We start from the raw sequence: 20645 nt of genomic DNA on the forward strand, positions 1-20645 counted from the left end.
ATATGTGTAATAATGCCTCTGCTATCTCTTTGCTAGATTCTTTTAAAATGCGTGGATGCAATCTATCCAGACCAGAAGTTTTATCCTCTTTGTGTTTGATTTAGTTTAATTAATATATCCCCTCTTTTTATCTTAAATGCACTTACCTTATTACTAATCTCATCATCCAATGTCATGTCTATGTACTTTATGTATGCCTCTTTCCTTACCCTCAATTTTTCCCTTATGGCTTTATTCATCCATGGAGCCTCATTAGTGTTTAGTTTGTTCTTTCCTTTTAGGGGAATATATCATTCCTGCACTCTGTTGAACACTGTTTTAAATGTTTCCCATTGCTGTTCTGCATTGTTGTTTGCCAATATTGTTGCCCATTTTATTTTCCCAGGTTCTATTCTCAGCCCCTCAAAATCCAATCTATTACCCTGGTTTTCGTCATACTTAAGTCCTTCTCAATTATCATCTTAAAGTGTATTATATTATGGTCACTATTGCCTAGATGTTCCCTACTTTTACTTCCCTTATCTGCTTTGGTTCATTCCCCATTACTAGATCCAATCGTGAATGCTCCCTTGTTGGGCTTTTTACATATTGGGTTAGAATGAAGTCCTATACATATTGTAGGAACTCCATTCCCTTATCCCCTTTACTTATCTCTTCTGTCCAATTAATATCGGGGTAGTTGAAATCCCCCATGATTATTATTGTATGTTTTTTACTCATTTCCCTAATTTGTCTGCATATTTCTTCCTCCACCTGCCGTCCACTATTAGGTGGTCTGTAGACTGCACCTATTCGTGTGATTGATCCTTTATTATCTTTTATCTCTATCCATATGGATTCTATTTTTGTCTTGCTGATAGCTGCGTCACTTTATTCTACTGCCATTATGTTATCCCTAATAAGTACAACTACTCCAACTCCCCTTTTTCCCTCTCTATCTTTTCTAAATATGTTACACCCCGCAATGTTTAATTCCCAGTCCTGATTTTTGTGTAGCCATGTCTCAGTAATCCCTGCTATGTCTGGTTCCTCGCAATGCATGTTTTATTACGGACACTGTGTGCAGTGCTGTACAGACAGTTTGGCCACGATTTTGCCGGTGCTCAGAGGGCGGGTTTGGAGGTGGGTCAGAGGTTAAAGTCATTTTGATTGATAGCGGGTCCTGCACCCGCCGTCATCCCGCCTCCACACAACCTTCCCAAGTGTCGGGTCCCCTGTTTGCGAATGGACCCAACACCAAGCGGCGGGAAATGGATTAAAGGCAATTAACTGCCTATTAGCAGGTACTTGTGAGCAGTTTTCAGGGTCTTTTTGGATTTTCCAGCTTCTGGGTCTGGATGTCCAAACAATATGCCAGGTAAGCGTGGCGAGTTGTGAGTCTGGTCTGATGTTTGTGAAAAGATGACAGCTGCAGGAGTGGTGTCAAGGATGCCATGTTGCACATGGTGAGTTTCTAAGCAAAGAAAATGTTGATTACTGCATTTTTAATACATATACAGATTTCTTTAGCTTACAAGTTTTTAAATCCAACTGTATATCCAGTGCCACCTCATTGGGAGAACCTCTCTCACCAGTGACAGATCGCTTCTGTCATCTCACCTGCAGCTGCCATCTATTCCAGCAACATCGGAGCCAATGAAACAATCAGACCTTGGTCCTCCAAATCCTTCCACAATCATCCCCAACACCAACATCACCAACCTCATCACCAACCATCGCCGCCATCACCTGATGCTGCACTGGACACAGGGCATCAGCCCCTGACAAATTTGTTGGCCAGGAAGCGAGCGATGGCATCACCATGGCCAGACTTTATTCACTTGATGCTGTAAACCCTGGCTGCCATATGATGCACCAGGTTGACACCATCTCATACCAGACCATGAAGCATCCCTTTAATGTCCAAGCCATTCCATGCACACTCATCACTATAGCGGGGCGGGGTGGGGGAAGGGGGGGTGGAGTTATGACTGAACAATCACTGGAACTCAGTAAGACACTTCTCAATGTACGCTCAGATCTGTCCAATAAGGGGCACTTTTTGAAAAAGAAATTTCATTGTATGACAACACATTACCCAAAACTTCACATGGACATTGGCTAAACCTCTCAAGTGACCACCCTTCTGTGTTGTTAGTTAGTATGCTTGCAGTAGAATGAGGGTGAGTGTGAGGGGTGGCTAGTGAGATGGGGAAGTGATAAAGTAGATAGAGAGGGTTGGGTGGAGGTGCAAGGATATGGAGGAAGTCATTGGAGAGCCTGGGTACAAGAGTTCACCTTTGTGCAGTGATTGTCAGTGTTTTCAGCACCTCAAAGCTGTCAAACACTGAAAAATCAACTGTCAAAATAAAATTGTGCATGGTCCCTTTAAGGAAACCGGCAGATGATGTGTCATCAAATGCTGTCATCAGACCCACTTCCTGTTAATTGGCCGGTAAGCGCACAGGGCTTCACAAGGCCAATCAAGGGAAAATCACGTCTGTAGAGCGGAGGCAGCTGGGGGTGGGACCGGAACTGGAAACCAGCTGACCCGCCCCATCCCGACACCGATGAGAAAATCGTGACCTTTAACTCATTTTTATAGGATTTCCTCTCACTTTATGTTTAACCATCTTCTTAGACTCCTGTTCTATAACTCTATTTAATGCCTTGCCATCAATGTCCTCACTTACTTTATTCTTTCGTATGCTCTCTTTTCCTGTTTTGTTTATAATTAGACTGCTTATGTTTCTTGTAGACCCCTCCTTCCATCTTATTAGTTTAAAGCCTTTGCTGCCTCCCTATTTACCCTATCCACTAGGACACGGGTCCCATCCTGGTTCAGGTGGAGCCCGTCCCATCTGTACAGCTCCTTCCTGTCCCAGAACTGGTGTCAGTCCCATGAAAAGGAACCCCTCTTTCCCACACCAGCCCTTTAGCCATGTGTTATTTCTCCTGATCTGTCTGCTTCTATGCCAATTTGCACATGGCTCAGGCAATAATCCAGATAATGGGCCAGAAATTGGTGAACGGGGCTTACCGCGCGTGCAAGCCCCGTATATGCACTTACCCCGCGCTACTGCCGATCAGCTCCAGGGACGCCTGGACTTGGTGTTTGAAAAAGAAGAATCCCGGGCAGCGTATGACGTCACGCCGCCCAGGAGTGCAGCCAGCGCGAAGCCAGGAGCGTGCAGTGCAAGTGAGACACGCCCCTTGAGGTCTCAGTTTCACTGGACACGCCCCCAATGTTTCTGTCAAGCTGCTAAGGATTTTTACATGCAAAGCAGCAGTTTAAATAGGTTTTTGGAAGTTTTTTGAAGATTTTGGTAACTTTTATAAACTTTTTTAAATGTTTACATTATTTTGAGTAATCTGAAGTAGTTTTAAAGAGAATTAAAGCAATTTAAAGACTTTTAAAAGCCCTAAAATAATTTTTTTAATTCCATTTATTTATTTAGCAATGTCGTCATCATACGTGTCTTCACACTGTTCCCTTTGGGGAACTGTATGAAGTGGTGGAAGGATTTATGGCCATGATTAACGCTCATTCCGTGACCGTAACCATCTTTGAACCAGCCATTAGGGCGGTTAGTCCTATGGCGGGAGGGTTTTACGGGCTCCCACAAGCTATACAAGGAGGGGGGGCCACCCACACCCACGGACGCAAATATCCCACTGGATGTCAACCCAGAATTTAGAGCCGGAGCTCCGACTCCACTTGCCGGGACTGTCTGGAGCGGGGTTCGAAACCCTACCCTGACCTGGCCCAGCGGCGGGGATCCTACCGCTATGACAAAGACCCAATCCGATTAGCAACGTGAAATGGCAGCATAGGGCTCCAGTCACAGGGAGGGAAAAGGCGCAGGAAACGTATGGGTGTCACCTTTTGTGCGGAGTGGGCCTTTTGCGTAGCAGTAAGCATCCCCGCCGCTGGGCCAGAAGGAGTAGGGTTTTGAACCCCACTCCAGACAGTCCCGGCAAGTGGAGTCGGAGCTCCAACTTTAAATTCTGGGTGGACATCCAGCGGGATACTTGCGTCCGTGGGTGTTGGTGGCCCCCCCACCTCAGATGGGTTGTGGGAGCCCGTAAAACCCTCCCGCCATAGGACTAACCACCCTAATGGCTGGTTCAAAGATGGTTACGGTCACGGAATGAGCGTTAATCACGGCCATAAATCCTTCCACCACTTCATACAGTTCCCCAAAGGGAACAGTGTGAGGATACGTACGATGATGACCTCTTGCGCAATGCACCTCCTTGGACCCTCAGTCGCAGATGCGAGGGGGCAAGTCGTGCAATTGTTAAATTTTTCATTTTATTGACATGTAAAATGTTGGCCCAGTAATTCCCTTCCAAATGCGCGAGTACGGTCGGGGTACTTACGCATCTGGCTGGATGAAATGCCGGTTTTCAGCATGCACAGTGCATATGGGGAAAACCGGCATTTCCTGTCCTCTGAACGAAGGGGTTCAGAGGCAGAACGCGTGCAACTGCACAGGCAGCGCATGCGCAGTATAATTCGCCGCTTTCATTAATGCTTTCAGTGAGGTCAAGTCATTACAACTTACACATGAAAAAAGCATGGGTACAGTTGCTCCAGAGGCTGCGGAGGAAGATATTTATTATCGTGGAGCTTCTGAAAGTATGTATGTCTGTATATATTCCTTTGCGTGTTATGTATATATTCCTTTACTTATGTGTATGAATGTATTATTTAATTATGACTTTCAGAGAAAGTAACTTATTGGAAAATCATAATTAAAAACATACATTCATACACATTAGTAAAGGAATATAAAACATACATACATATACGTAAAGGAATATATGTGGACATACATACATAACTCATTCTCACATTCCATTCACACAGCCACAATTGCTCCTTCTACCTACCGTTCTGAAAACCCTTTTAAAAAAAAAAATTTTAACTTTAAAACTTACTTAAAATTTCTTAAAATAACTTCCCTCCCTTTCCCAAACAAAAATATTGCATTTCAGAAGCTCCACGATAAAATATATCTTCCTCCGCAGCCAATGAACAACTTTACACTTGCTTTTTTCAAGTGTAACTTCTAAGGACTTACCCTCACTGAATCCATCATTGAAATCCACAAAGTTCACTGCGCAAGCGCTGCCTGTGCAGTCGCACGTGCTGTGAATAGACCTCGGGTCTGGAAATGCCGGCGTTCCCCGCGTGCGCTGTTCCTGCTGAACGCCGGCATTTCCAACGGCCAAATGCGTGAGTACCCCGACCGTACTCACGCTTCTGGCCGCGAATTTCTGGCCCATTATTACCCTTGAGATCCTGCTTTTTAATTTAGAACCTAACTCCTGAAACTCTTTCAGCTGGACCTCCTCCCTGTTCATACCTATGTTGTTTGTTCCAACATGGACCACGACAACTGGATTTACCCCCTCCCTTTCCAAGTTCCTCTCCAGCCGCCATGAGATATCCCTTACCCTGGCACCAGGTAGGCAACACACCCGTTGGGATTCTCGTTCTTTGCTGCAGAGGACGCTATCTATTCCCCTAATTATAGAGTCCCATATCACTACCCAATTTCTATTGTGCTCTTTCCCCCCATGCACAGCCTTCTGAGCCACGGTGCCTTGGTCTGCATTATGGCTGTCCTCCCTGCAGTCTTTCTCCTTGTCCTCACTGGTAGCGAGTACTTCATACCTGTTGGACAGGACCAGTGTCATAGGGGGAAAAATTCAGTTGGTTGCACCACCCGTTAGCGCCTTAAGAGGGCGCTAAGTGGGGCGCAAACCAACTAGCGCCCGGGCGCGGCACTGCCCACGCCTCCCGCAAAATTCAGCGGGAGGTTAGTGGTGGCGCTAACCGTTAGCGCTGCACCGCTGGTGATGTTGTCATCGGTGTGCGCAGCGCCCCGCTCACGCCCCGGCCACGATCTTCAGGAGCGCCCCCAGATTTACTGCCAGACGCTATGTCCGACAGGGTCAGGGTGGCGTACCTGCGGCTGGGGAGGTGCAAATTAAAGGCGCGGTGCGGGGCGGCCATTTTTGTTGTTGGCCGCCTGCCAGCACCTGCCTGCGCTCCAGTCCCCGGCCTCTGGTACCCCCCCCCCACCCCGCGGAGTGCCGGCTGCGCTCCAAGAGCCCGGCACTTCTCTTGGGTCCCGGGCTCTTTTGCCTGCACTCCCGATCCCCGGGGGCCCAGCCGGGCCCCAGATCGCGCTGCACAAGGCCCCTCCCATTTAAGAAGGGGAGGAAGGCCAGCAATACCACAGCGTGACGTGCCGCAGCGTGTGGCGCTGCGCTACGTAGTGCCATGATATTCACTCGCAGCGCCCCAAGAGGGAGGCGGGGCGCCTCCAGTAGCGACCAATTTCCAGCGCAGGGGCGCTAATTTTTCCGGGGTGCTACTTTTACCACCCCGGTGAAGTTAGCGCCCCAAACGGGGCTGTACTGAATTTCTCCCCCATAGAGTCATAGGGTCATAGGGGGAGAAATTCAGTTATTAGCGCCACCCGTTAGCACCTTAAGAGGGCGATAAGTGGGGCGCGAGGCGGCTAGCGCCCGGGCGCGGCGAGACCTGTGCCTCTCGCGAAATTGAGCGGACATTTAGCGGCGGCGCAAAACCGCAACGCCCGCTCAGTTGCGCGCGCAGATCCTGACGTCATTTGATGGTGCAACGCCCTTGGGGCGGCCCGAACCGGAACTTCAGTGGCGCCCCCCTCCTTTCCGCCTGGCGCTCCCAGCGACTGGTTGATTGGAACGGTTCCCAGTCGCTGTGGGGCTGGGAGGGTGCTATTTAAAGGGGGCTCTTCCTGGCTTCTTTGTGGTAGCCATTTTTGGACCACTCTTTCTGTGAGAGAGAGAGAGATTTGCAGAGAGACAAAGGGAGAGAGCTTTCTGCATTGAGTCATCGCTCGCAGAGGTACTTCTGGCTTCGGCCCAGAAGTTTGTAGTTGGTTTGCTTTTTCACTGGCATAACCTTGAGTGGCCACATACTATGGGGGCTGCAATGGGCGGAAACGTTGGGTTTCTTCATTGCATTGAGAGGACTCGGAGACGCCGAGAGAGAGTGCCAATCATGGCCAGACAGAGGAGGGCCAACAGGCGTCGGCACAGGAGACCTTACCCTCCCAGGGTTTTCCGCCAACAGTTCTCATACCTCAACATGTCTGAGGAGCAGTGTTTTTGGAGGCTTCGATTCAGCAGGGAGTTGGTCACTGAGCTCTGCCACCTGCTTCAGCCAGATCTGCAGCCTCAACTGGGGAGCAGGACGTCTCTGTCGGTGGCAGTGAAGGTGACAGTGGCTCTCAACTTCTATGCCACCGGCTCCTTCCAATCCGCTACTGGGGACATTGCCAACATCTCCCAGTTGGCAGTGCATTGCTGCATCCGTCAAGTCATGAATGCACTCTTTAAAAGGAGACGGCAATACATTTCCTTCCCCATGACCCTGGACAAGCAGCAAGAGCGCACAATGGGATTTGCAAGAATAGCGGGCTTCCCCATGGTCCAGGGCGCCATTGACTGCATGCATGTGGCTTTGCGGGCATCGCAAGAGAATGCCGAGGATTACCGCAACCGGAAGCGGTTCCATTCATTGAACGTCCAGTTGGTGTATGACCACAGACAGCTGATACTCGCTGTCAATGCCCGCTTTCTAGGCAGCAGCCACGATGCCTTCATCCTGCACCAGACTTCTGTGGCAGACCTTTTTGAAGCCCCGGCTCACCCAGGAGGCTGGCTACTCGGGGACAAGGGATATCCTCTGTGCACCTGGCTGATGACCCCTCTCCGTGCGCCCAGCACCCCTGCTGAAGAACGATACAATGAGAGCCATCAAGTGACCAGGAATATCATTGAGCACACAATCGGCGTGCTAAAGCAACGGTTCCGCTGTCTGGACCATTGCGGGGGAGCCCTTCGGTACTCACCTGAGCGAGTCTCCCATTTCGTTGTTGTGTGCTGCATGCTGCATAACCTGGCAATCCTCAGGACTCAGCCACTGCCACCAGACATTGGAGCACCAGCAGAGGAGGAGGAGGAGGAGGAGCACCAAGACGGGAGGGAGGCACAAAGTGCAAGGGCCATCTGTCAGCAGCTTATTGCAAGTCGGTTCTAGGCCCCCTCTGAGGGAATGGCTTGTGCCATTGAAAGAACATGAATGGAACCGTTCCGCAACCCCTGAGCCAGTCAAAGCATTGATGAGGAGACAACAACAATTTAGAATGGATCGCTGCAGTTGAAGAGCTAGCACCAGAAAGGACTGGTGGGCCAAATGGACTCCTTCTGTGCTTTAAATTCACTGATTCTATGAAATTCTGAAGGGCAGCTGTATTAAATATTTAATCATACAGTTCAGTCAGCTTCCTGCAATTAATTCTGCACTGGTATTGGATCAGAATGTTTGCTTTGTGTTAGTTTTAGGAATACTGTTAATAGCTATTGTGGGATGTTGGCTGAGTGTTTGTTGCAATGGATAGTGGCTAAATATGAAAACAATGAGTGTACACAAGATAATCGTGCCTGCTGATAGCACAAGAACTGTCTGATAAACTGTGCACGACTGGGAAAATGAAGGAACTTTTCGATAGCATTTCAATATTAAAGAAAATAATTTTCCTACAATCTTCAGCCATGTATGTACAACACAAGTAAATGTTGCAGAGAGGAGAGGCTTTTGATTTTTATAATTGACACCCAACAAAATTCAGATATTTATTAAACTAAGTCATATGGCCCCGATTTTAACTGCGAGTGAATTTTGATGTTAGTTCAAAACACACCCGCTGCAGCAAAAAAAAAGAGGCCCAGGGTATTTTAATTCCTAGGCCTCATTTAAATCCCATCAGGCAGGAGGTAAGCGGAAATTCAAGCCTGGAAGCCGCTCGCAGAGACCAGTGCCTGGCTGGGCCAACCCGCGGGGGACCTTGCGATCGGGAGGGGGAGGCGAGATCGCAGCATGACAGGCTTAAGCTTTCCTTGTGTGGCCCGAGAGGAGCCCTCCTGGCCTCAAAAGGAAAGTAAAATATTTTATTATACTTACCTTTTGGGGCCTCCTCTGGCCCCGATCCACTTCTTCCCTGGGTTGGCCTGACAGGAAACTCACTGCTGGTTCCCGCTCAGGGCACCTAGTAAATGGCGGGTTTCCTTGCCGCCTGCTCAGGGTAGGGTTGCCAAATCTAGGTGAAAGTATTCCAGGAGGTTTCATCACGTGACCTCCTGCCTCCAAATGCCTCGCCCAGTTCATCTTTTTCCTCATCACCCATGGTTTATAACTAATAAACAAAATTGCCTCTATGATTTTTATCCAGGATTGTTCTCAGCAGTGTCAAAGAGATTAATCTTTAATTCCTGGAGACGCCGGGACAATCCTGGAGGGTTGGCAACAATATTCCCTTTAATTGTTTTTTGGTGCATGGGCCCTTTAACTGTGGCTGCAAGGCCCATTCAATTTTTCACGCAGACGCAGTTATTTACATTGAAAAGCCCATGAGCAGCGGTCTGCAGGTCCCATGCAGGCCGCTCACCAGATTTTATACGGAAGAAACCGTGCATGTGTGAAAATTTGAATCGGCCGCGCAGCCACTTAAAAGGAATGCACACCAAAAAAAAATAAGAGGGAGCATTGTTGGCAACCCTAGATTAAGAGAGCAGCTGAAAATTCTGACAGGGCAGCAACCGGTGGATTCAAGGTGGCTAAGTGACCAGGGTGATTTTAACTTCCTATCCACCCAGTTTCCGCTGGACAGGTAGGGTTCAAATCACCCTCAGAGTGTAAGCTGGTGCCTCCGCCAGAAAACGTGGATGCAATCCAGGGCATACTGGACCACAAGCCATTTAGCACATAGCTGCCAACTGCACATACCCACTTGTCTGCCAAAGAGCACAAGGACATAGGCATCATTGAAACAACCCTCCCCAAATCCTTAAGTCATCAGGCACACCATACTAAAGCAGCATTAAAGTGGACCAGAAACATTTCCCCCAGTCCTATTCTCCCAATTCACTCAGTGAGGTTAGCCAGGTTCAATCCTGGCCAGGAATTGAGCTGCATCTCTTTGGTCAGGATTTCAAGGGGGAAAAATTTGGTTGCTTTGCACCTCCCGTTAGCGCTCTAAGAGGGCCCGGGCGTGACACCGCCCACGCCTCACGCGAAATTCAGCGGGAGGTTAGCGGCGGTGGTAACTGGTAGCGCCCCACGGTGCTACACCGCCGCCGATGACATCATCGCCGTATGCAGCACCCCGCTCGCGCCCGGGCCGCGATCTTCGGGAGCGCCCCCTGACTTACCGCCGGATGCTATGTACGACGGGGTCAGGGAAATACCTGCGGCCGGGTAGGCACTATTTAAAGGCGAGGTGCAGGGCGGCCATTTTTGCTGCTGGCCGCCTGCCAGCACCTGCCTGCGCTCCCACCATCCCCAGCCTCCTGAACGGCACCACCCCCCCCCCCCCGTGGAGTGCCGGCTGCGCTTCAAGAGCCCGGCACTTCTCTTGAGTGCCGGGCTCTTTTACCGGCAATCCCGATCCCCGGGGGCCCAGCTGGGCCCGGGGTCACACTGCACATGGCCCCTCCCCTTTAAGAAGGGAAAGAAGGCCTGCAATACTGCGGCGCGACGTGCCACAGCATTGTGTCGCAGCACCCCAAGAGGAATGCGGGGCGCTTCCAGTAGTGCCCCGCTTCTCTCTTGGGGCGCTACCACTCAATTTCTGTTGTGGGGGTGCTAATTTTTCTGGGGCGCTAAAAGCAGCACCCCGTAACGGTAGTGCCCCAAAGGGGGCGCAACCCAATTTTTACCCCCAAAACTCTACAGCTGGCACTATCAGACTGCACCCATCAGTACAATGTTCTGGAATTTTGTAATACTGAACATGAAGGGGTTATTTTTGTGTAATAATATACTTTATGGCATTTGTATTATTTTTATTTTACAACTTCCATCCATCATCAGTTTGTTTTTATTTTAATTGTATCTAATAACATTTGCCACCGTTGGGAATATTGTAAGAAACAAAGATAAATCAGACAAGATTAAAACTTTTAATCTTCATGAGGCTTTGTCAGCCTGGGCAATACAATGAAAACTAAATGTCACAGAGCAGATAAACTCCATAAATGATTGTTCAACCTTAGGCTGTTTTAAGATCTTTCATATTTATCTGTTACTTGTTGGGGCATTTTTATTTGCATGTCTCAAAAGCAATATATTCTTAAATAGATTTTTCTAAAGTAGAATAAAGTTTTAAACGGCCATCCTTTGAAAAAATAAAAGGCTGCAAGTTCTTAAATATTTCTATATATTTTCCCCCCACACCCATATTAACCCATTGTGAATAGCATGTTTAGGGAGTTGGACACACCACAGGTAGAGGTTGCACAGGAAGAAAGGGAATGGGTGACCAACAGGCAGAGTACTAGGCGCAGGCAGGTAGTGCAGGGGTCCCCTGTGGCCATCCCCCTCTCCAACAGATATACCACTTTGAGTACTGTTGGGAGGGATAGCTTATCAGAGGAAGGCAGCAGCAGCCAACTTCCTGGCACCAGGGGTGGCTCTGCTGCACAGAATGGGAGGAAAAAGAGTGGTAGAGCTATAGTAATAGGGGATTCAATTGTAAGGGGAATAGATAGGCGTTTCTGCGGCCGCAAACGAGACTCCAGGATGGTGTGTTGCCTCCCTGGTGCAAGGGTCAAGGATGCCTCCAAGCGGCTGCAGAACATCTTGGAAGGGGAGGGTGAACAGCCAGTTGTCGTGGTGCATACAGGCACCAACGATATAGGTAAAAAGCAGGATGAGGTCCTAAAAGCGGAATATAGGGAGTTAGGAGGTAAATTAAAAAACAGGACCTCAAAGGTAGTAATCTCAGGATTGCTACCAGTGCCACGTGCTAGTCAGAGTAGAAATAGAAGGATACTTCAGATGAATACGTGGCTAGAGGAATGGTGCCAGGGGGAGGGATTCAAGTTCCTGGGACATTGGAACCGGTTCTGGGGGAGGTGGGACCAGTTCAAACCGGACGGTCTGCACCTGGGCAGGGCTGGAACCGATGTCCTAGGGGGAGTGTTTGCTAGTGCTGTGGGGGAGGGTTTAAACTAAAATGGAAGGGGGTTGTGAACCTGAGCAGGGAGACAGAGGAAAGGGAAACAAGGATAAAAGCAAAAGATAGGAAGGAGAAAAACAAAAGTGGCAGTCAGAGAAATCAATGGTTTAAATCAAACGTGGCCACAGTAAATCATAATTCTAATAGGTCTAAGAGTGTTAAAAAAACAAGCCTGAAGGCTTTGTGTCTTAATGCGAGGAGCATTTGTAATAAGGTGGACGAATTGGCTGCGCAAATAGAGGTAAACGAACATGATTTGGTTGGGATTACGGAAACGTGGCTCAAGGATGGCCAAGACTGGGAACTCAACATCCAGGGGTATTCAATATTCAGGAAAGATAGGCAAAAAGGAAAAGGAGGAGGGGTAGCATTACTGGTTAAAGAAGGGATTAATACAATTGTAAGGAAGGATATTAGCTCTGATGATGTGGAATCTGTATGGGTAGAATTGAGAAATACTAAGGGGACAAAAACATTAGTGGGAGTGGTATATAGACCTCCAAACAGTAAAGCGGAGGTTGGGGATGGCATTAAAAGGGAAATTAAAGAAGCGTGCAATAAGGGCACAGCAGTCATCATGGGTGACTTTAATCTACATATAGATTGGGCTAACCAAATTAGTAACAATACTGTGGAGGAGGAATTCCTGGAGTGTTTACGGGATGGTTTCCTGGACCAATATGTCGAGGAACCAACCAGAGATCAGGCCATCTTAGACTGGGTATTATGTAACGAGAAAGATTTAATTAGCAATCTTGTTGTACGAGGCCCCTTGGGTCGGAGCGATCATAATATGATCGAATTCTTCATTAAGATGGAGAATGAAGTAGTTGACTCGGAAACTAGGGTCCTCAATTTAAATGAAGGAAACTACGATGGTCTGAGGAGCGAGTTGGGTAGGATTGATTGGGGAATGGCACTCAAAGGGTTAACGGTGGATAGGCAATGGCAAACATTCAAAGACCGAACGGATGAACTACAGAAGTTGTTCATTCCAATTTGGCATAAAAATAAAACAAAAAAGGTGACTCAACCATGGCTAACAAGGGAAATTAGGGATAGCATAAGATCCAAGGAGAGGACATACAAATTGGCCAGAAAAAGCAATAATCCTGAGGATTGGGAGCAGTTTAGGATTCAACAAAGGAGGACAAAGGGATTAATTAAGAAAGGGAAAATAGAATATGAGAGTAAGTTTTCAGGGAACATAAAAACTGATTGTAAAAGCTTTTATAGATATGTAAAGAGAAAAAGATTGGTGAAGTCAAGCGTAGGTCCCTTGCAGTCAGAATTGGGGGAATTTATAATGGGGAGCAAAGAAATGGCAGACCAACTAAATACATATTTTGGTTCTGTCTTCACAAAGGGGGACACAAATAACCTCCCAGAAATACCGCGGAACATAGGGTCTGATGAAAGGGTGGAACTGAAAGAAATCAGTATTTGTAGGGAAATGGTGTTAGGAAAATTGATGGGAATGAAGGCCGATAAATCCCCAGGGTCTGATAATCTACATCCCAGGGTACTTAAGGAAGTGGCCCTAGAAATAGTAGATGCATTGCTGGTCATCTTCCAGAACTCAATAGACTCTGGAACAGTACCCATGGATTGGAGGGTAGCTAATGTTACCCCACTATTCAAAAAAGGTGGCAGAGAAAAAGCAGGGAATTATAGACCGGTAAGCCTGACATCGGTACTGGGGAAAATGCTAGAGTCCATTATAAAAGATGTAATAGCAGAGCAGTTGGAAAGCAGTGACAGGATCGGACAAAGTCAACATGGATTTACAAAAGGTAAATCATGCTTGACTTATCTACTGGAATTTTTTGAGGATGTAACTGGTAAAATAGATAAGGGAGAACCAGTGGATGTGTATTTGGACTTTCAGAAGGCTTTTGATAAGGTCCCGCATAAGAGGTTGGCGTGCAAAATTAAGGCACATGGGATCGGGGGCAAGGTATTGACTTGGATAGAGAACTGGTTGGCGGACAGAAAGCAAAGAGTTGGAATAAACGGGTCGTTTTCCGAGTGGCAGGCAGTGACTAGTGGGGTACCGCAAGGATTGGTCCTAGGACCCCAACTGTTCACAATATATATTAATGATCTGGACGAGGGAATTGGATGTAATATCTCCAAATTTGCAGACGACACAAAGCTGGGTGGGAGGGTATGCTGTGAGGAGGATGTCATGAAACTCCAGGATGATTTGGACAGGTTGGGTGATTGGGCAGAAACATGGCAAATGCACTATAATGTGGATAAATGTGAGGTTATCCACTTTGGTTGCAAAAACAGGAAGGCAGATTATTATTTGAATGGCAATAGATTGGGAGAAGGGGAAGTGCAAAGAGACCTGGGTGTTCTTGTGCACCAGTCGCTGAAGGTGAGCATGCAGGTGCAGCAGGTGGTTAAGAAGGCAAATGGTATGTTGGCCTTCGTAGCAAGAGGGTTCGAGTACAAGAACAAGGATGTCTTGCTGCAGTTGTACAGGGCCTTGGTGAGACCGCACCTTGAGTATTGTGTGCAGTTTTGGTCACCTTACCTGAGGAAGGACGTTCTTGCCATGGAGGGAGTGCAGCGAAGATTCACCAGGCTGATACCTGGGATGGCAGGAAAGACGTACGAGGAGAGATTGTGTCAATTGGGCTTATACTCACTGGAGTTTAGAAGATTGAGAGGGGATCTCATCGAAACCTATAAAATTCTGTCAGGTCTGGACAGACTAGATGCAGAAAGGATGTTTCTGATGGCCGTGGAGTCCAGAACCAGGGGTCATAGTCTAAGTATAAGGGGTAAGCCATTTAGGACTGAAATGAGGAGGAATTTCTTCACCCAGAGAGTGGTGAACCTGTGGAATTCTCTGCCACAGAGGGCGGTGGAGGCCAGTTCATTAAATATATTCAAGAAAGAGTTGGATATATTACTTGAGGCTAAAGCGATCAAGGGATATGGGGAGAAGGCAGGGACAGGGTACTGAATTTGGATGATCAGCCATGATCTCATTGAATGGCGGAGCAGGCTTGAAGGGCCAAATGGCCTACTCCTGCTCCTATCTTCTATGTTTCTATGTTTACCTTTGCCACACACACATCACCAATCCCCACCTAAGAATACAGGTAAAGCCTGGCCCTAATAGTCTGCTGACAGCGCTATAACCATTGATATGAGTTGCATGGGAGGAGTTCAGGGTTACCTGACTGCTGTTTTTCCCTCTTCCATCTGGTCCTTGCTTGACGTAATCCACCACCCACCCAACATTGACTACCCAACCAGTATAACAATGTGGATCTTCACGTCTGTAATACTGCTCATCTCCCAACTCTACGACATTGGCAATCCATGATTTGATTAACTTTAACTCTTTTTCCAGAAGATAACAATGGGAGGAACACTTCGATATAAACATGAATGTTGAAGCCAATGCAGGAGCTAATGAAGCTGCTACTTTTGATTTGCTTAGACTAGAGAGGGTGTTTTACAGAGTCTGTTCCTAACTGGGGTTTATTTGTTTTGTTTCAGCAGTACCCTATCAGCAGAATTCATACAGCCTTGGAGGTGTGCCCGCAAGCATCCGATGCTACAGGTGTGGAGGGGCATGCAAAGGAGAGGTGGTGCGGGTTCATAATAACCACTTCCATGTCAAATGCTTTACCTGCCAAGGTAAGTGCTCTATATGCTTTTGAAGATGTCGTAAAACAAGACAAATGTTTTTACTCATTCTTAGAAACAAACCTGCATCAGCACCAGTTGCTGCTTATCTTTTTGAAGAATCCTCTTTAGGTTAAAACATGCTTTATCCTTTATGCTGTAGCTACCTGGTTGGCCACAAAATTATGGCCCTTCCTGTACATTCCTACTGCAATTCCCATGGAAACGCAGCAGAAGGGCTGCAAATTAGACCATGGCCCAGATACGCTAGGTCCCAGCCTTGCATGGGAGTTCCCTGATTGCTGTGTAAAAGGCAGAGCCTCCACCCAGCTCAAACAAGGCCAGTGGTATAGGAGAGGGTGAGGCAGGAGGTCCCAATGCTGCAAGGTCTCTTGTCAACCGGCCTCTCAGTAGTTGGGCAGATCATTCGTGGCCGATATGCCAGGTGAAGCCAGGTGTACAAGCCTGCTGCAAGGGTGCCCATCTGGGAACCCAAACCTGGACCCACCCAAAGGAGTCAAATTTGTTTACAGACATTTCGACCAACTTACAAAGAGGGCTGCAGGAGTACCTCACTTATTTCTTGGGAGGGGGAACTTGGAAACCAGTACTGCAGTTTACAGCCCCTTTCTGTGGGCAGCCACCCCACATGTGCCAGTGGTGGCATGAGATTGGCACGCAAAGAAGGGAACTTTCCCCTAACCTCAATAAGTTTGCCAGGACGAGCGGCAGAGATTCCTGGCAGTTATACTGGGGTGCAGCCTTTGGCCTCTCTGATACTTACAACACAAACTTAGTTGTATTTTATATTGGGTTTAGTGATGTGTCAGTGCCGCCAGCTGCTGATGTGCAGAGCTGCGGCAACATCAAAGTAAACTTGGCAGGTTCACCAAGCTATCAGCTGGGAAGACCCATTTACCAGAACTTCCCAGCTGCCAGAACATCGCAGACCTGGCAGGCTTTTACTTTTATGCTGTCACGACTCACGCAACAGGTGCCAATAGCACTAGCACACCACTAAACCCAATATCAAACCAGCTAATTATGCCCATGTGTACAATGGTTTATAAGATGTCTGGTACATAGTTATGTGTAAAAAGTGGAAATCAGTGACCTTGAAATTACACTGTGGGTTTATAGTTTACAAACACTTAACGTGCTCAACTGAGTTTCCTCTCTCTGCTATTTTAACAGATGTGTTAATCCACTTATGTTAAACAGGTTAAGCCACTGCTAAGATAGCTGAAGTTGGATTTGCATACAAACCGATTAAGCATTTTTATGTTATTAACCCACAGCATAATTTCAGGGCCCATACCTTTTACTTGCTTGATAATAACGTGGATAAATGCGAGGTTATCCACTTTGGTGTCAAAAACAGGAAGGCAGATTATTATCTGAATGGCAATAGATTGGGAGAAGGGGAAGTGCAACGAGACCTGGGTGTCCTTGTGCACCAGTCGCTGAAGGTAAGCATGCAGGTGCAGCAGGCGGTTAAGAAGGCAAATGGTATGTTGGCCTTCGTAGCGAGAGGGTTTGAGTACAGGAACAAGGATGTCTTGCTGCAGTTGTACAGGGCCTTGGTGAGATCACATCTTGAGTATTGTGTGCAGTTTTGGTCGCCTTATATGAGGAAGGATGTTCTTGCCATGGAGGGAGTTCAGCGAAGATTCATCAGGCTGATACCTGGGATGGCAGGAATGACGTATGAGGAGAGATTGGGTCGATTGGGCTTATACTCGCTGGAGTTTAGAAGAATGAGAGGGGATCTCATTGAAACTTATAAAATTCTGACAGCACGGGACAGACTAGATGCAGGAAGGATGTTCCCGATGGTCGGGGAGTCCAGAACCAGGGGTCACAGTTTAAGGATAAGGGGTAAGCCATTTAGGACAGAAATGAGGAGGAATTTCTTCACCCAGAGAGTGGTGAACCTGTGGAATTCTCTACCACAGAAGGCAGTAGAGGCCAATTCATTAAATATATTCAAGAAGGAGTTGGATATATTTCTTAAGGCTAAAGGGATCAAGGGATATGGGGAGAAAGCAGTGACAGGGTACTGAATTTGGATGATCAGCCATGATCGCATTGAATGGCGGAGCAGGCTCGAGGGGCCGAATCGCCTACTCCTGCTCCTATCTTCTATGTTTCTATGTTTGACAAGAAGCTAGATTTTCATACTGAAAACATTCTCCCCCCCACTCCCCCTCCCCCCCACCCCCCGCCAATCCTATGACAAAGGTAATAGACTGCGGGAATTTTCAAATTAATGCAAAGAAAGCAAGCTATCCAGGAAAGGCAGGGGATTAGAAAAGGGGTGGAAGGAGATCATGCTCCTGCAGACCTCTGTGCTTCACCAAACTGACCTTGCCCATGGACATGAAGAGTAAAGTGATTTTTCTGTATGAGTAAAGATAATTAAATCAGTGATAGCTAGCACTTCACCCACTTTGAAATTCCTCCACATCACAGGAGAAGTATATCTTTAGAAGTTTGTTTTATTTGGGTGTGTGAATTGGTTTTTCATCATGTGCTAGTCTGTAAAGCCAGATTTTTTTTTCAGTCCACATACATTCTTGTTCAAATTGTAAATGAGGCTTCATTTCTGCAGAACGAGTTTCTTGAGTAGGCCAAACCCACCCTTGCATATCACATTCTTCATCTTGGGTAACTTTTTCCAGAGCCTCAATTGCGCTTTTTTAACATTATTAAAGTTAACTTATGGCTGGAATTATTCAGAGATACATCTGTGTGTGTCACTATTAGTGGAGCAATGCAGCGATACATAGTGGGGACTTCTACCCACACCCCCACGATGGGCGGGACAGTGCCGGGCGGGAAACGCAGTAAAAAACTCTAATGAAATGCTGCCATTAAATTCGGCAGGACCTCTGCATTCCCGGGTTTCCCGGCCGCTGACAGGTGTCCTCTCTCCCTCCCCATGTCCCCATAAATATTGGGGCTATAGTAACTGGAATCAAGATGACTCCAAGAAAACATGCACACTCAGACACTCAGTATTCCCATCTGTTACCACATGGCTGATCATCCAAATTCAGTACCCTGTCACTGCTTTCTCCCCATATCCCTTGATCCCTTTAGCCTCAAGGGGCATCATTAGTTTATCCCTTTCCTTTCTTACCTCAAAGCTGAGAGGCTAGACAAACTGATTCCCAAAGGGGGGATTGTTGCAAGTTGATGAATTGAAGTAATCACCCATTATGAATGTGCTGTCTCACATAGGATAATAATAATGGTTATAAAAAGACATGTGTGCACTTTTTCTGTGTCCTCATTTCAGCCTTCTGAAGTATCAAGTATTACAACTGTGGCAAATTATTTGAGCAAAAACTTCAGCACAAAAAGGTGTATTTTTTAATTAAGTTTTCCTTCAGCAAAAAGTACATGAATTAACTTTTAACCCTCTGCTGCTAAATGACATTAATGATCTGCGATTTAGCAGTGGTTGAATATTTAAAATTCACCTCTGTCGGCAGTGCCATCTTTCAAATGAGACGTTAAGCTGAGGTCCTGTTTCCCTCTCAGGTGGATGTATAAGTCAGTATTCAAAGAAGAGCAGGGAAGTTCCCCAAGTGTACTGGCTAATATTTATCCCTCAACCAACACCACTAAAAAACAGATTATCTGGTCTGGTCATTTGTCTCATTGCAATTTGTGGAACCTTGTGTGCATATACTTCATTGACTATGAAGTATTTTGCATTGTCCTGAGATTGTGAAAGGCAGTATAAAAATTCAACTTTTTTTTCCACATAGCAGCAATTTCAGCCAGTGGTGCAGATATTTTATACCAGAAGAGTTTAGATTACAGTCTTAAAATTGCACCTATATTGTGTATCACAATCAACAGGAACCATAATTGATGCAAGTTTATTAAAAAATCAAAATCAAAATCATAAGTCCTGTAATTTTGAAATGAATGTACAAAATAGTTGAGTGGTATTAATGAAGTGTCGCCAATTGAAAATTAAGCTTCAAACCTTACTTTTTCTGTTTATACCTAGCAAGACTTTTTTTATTCATTCCTGAGATGTGGGCATCGCTGGCAAGGCCATCATTTATTGTCCAAAATTGCCTAATCCCTAATTGCCCTTGAGAAGGTGGTGGTGAGCTGCCTTCTTGAACTGCTGCAGTCTGCGTGTGAAAGTATTCGCATAGTGCTGTTGGGGAGAACATAAGAACACAAAGAAATATGAGCAGAAATAGGCCACTTGGCCCCTCGAGCCTGCTCCGCCATTCAATAAGATCATGGCTGATCTTGGGCTCAAAGCCACTTCCCTGCCCGCTCCCCATAACCCTTCGCTCCCTTATCTTGCAAAAAACTGTCTATCGCCACCTTAAATGTATTTAATGACCCAGCCTCCATGGCTCTCTGGGGCAGAGAATTCCACAGATTTACGACCCTCTGAGAGAAGAAATTCCTCCTCATCTCAGTTCTAAAAGGGCAACCTTTATTCTGAAACTATGTCCCCGAGTTCTAGATTTCCCCACAAGGGGAAACATCCTCTCTGCATCTACCTTGTCGAGCCCCCTCAGTATCTTACATGTTTCAATAAGATCACCTCTCATTCTTCTAAATTCCAATGAGTATAGGCCCAACCTGCTCAACCTTTCCTCATAAGTCAACCCCCTCATCTCTGGAATTCCATGATTTTGACCCAGTGACGATGAAGGAATGGCAACATATTTCCAAGTCAGGATGGTGTGTTACTTGGAGGGGAACTTGAGGTAATAGTGTTCCCATGTGCCTGCTGCCTTTGTCCTTCTAGATGGTAGAGTTTACGGGTTTGGGAGGTACTGTAGAAGAAGCCTTGGCGAGTTGCTGCAGTGCATCTTGTAGATGGTACACACTGCAGCCACGATGCACCAGTGATGGAGGGAGTGAATGTTTAAGGTGGTAGATGGGGCTCCAATCAAG

General features: G+C 46.8%; 1 protein-coding gene across 6 annotated transcripts in view; it reads left to right on the forward strand.

The window, feature by feature from the left end:
• Positions 1-20645, forward strand: part of ablim3 (actin binding LIM protein family, member 3) — a 497979-nt gene that overhangs the window by 132174 nt on the left and 345160 nt on the right. For all 6 annotated transcript variants that reach the window (XM_085995354.1, XM_085995352.1, XM_085995349.1 and 3 more), the window contains exon 2: positions 15579-15719. In XM_085995354.1, the coding sequence (XP_085851480.1) occupies positions 15579-15719 (141 nt within the window). The remainder of the gene's footprint in view (positions 1-15578; positions 15720-20645) is intronic.

This window comes from Somniosus microcephalus, chromosome 8 (assembly GCF_052327205.1).
Source record: "Somniosus microcephalus isolate GS21.2 chromosome 8, FLI_Smic_1.0, whole genome shotgun sequence".
In the NCBI taxonomy this organism is placed as follows: domain Eukaryota; kingdom Metazoa; phylum Chordata; class Chondrichthyes; order Squaliformes; family Somniosidae; genus Somniosus; species Somniosus microcephalus.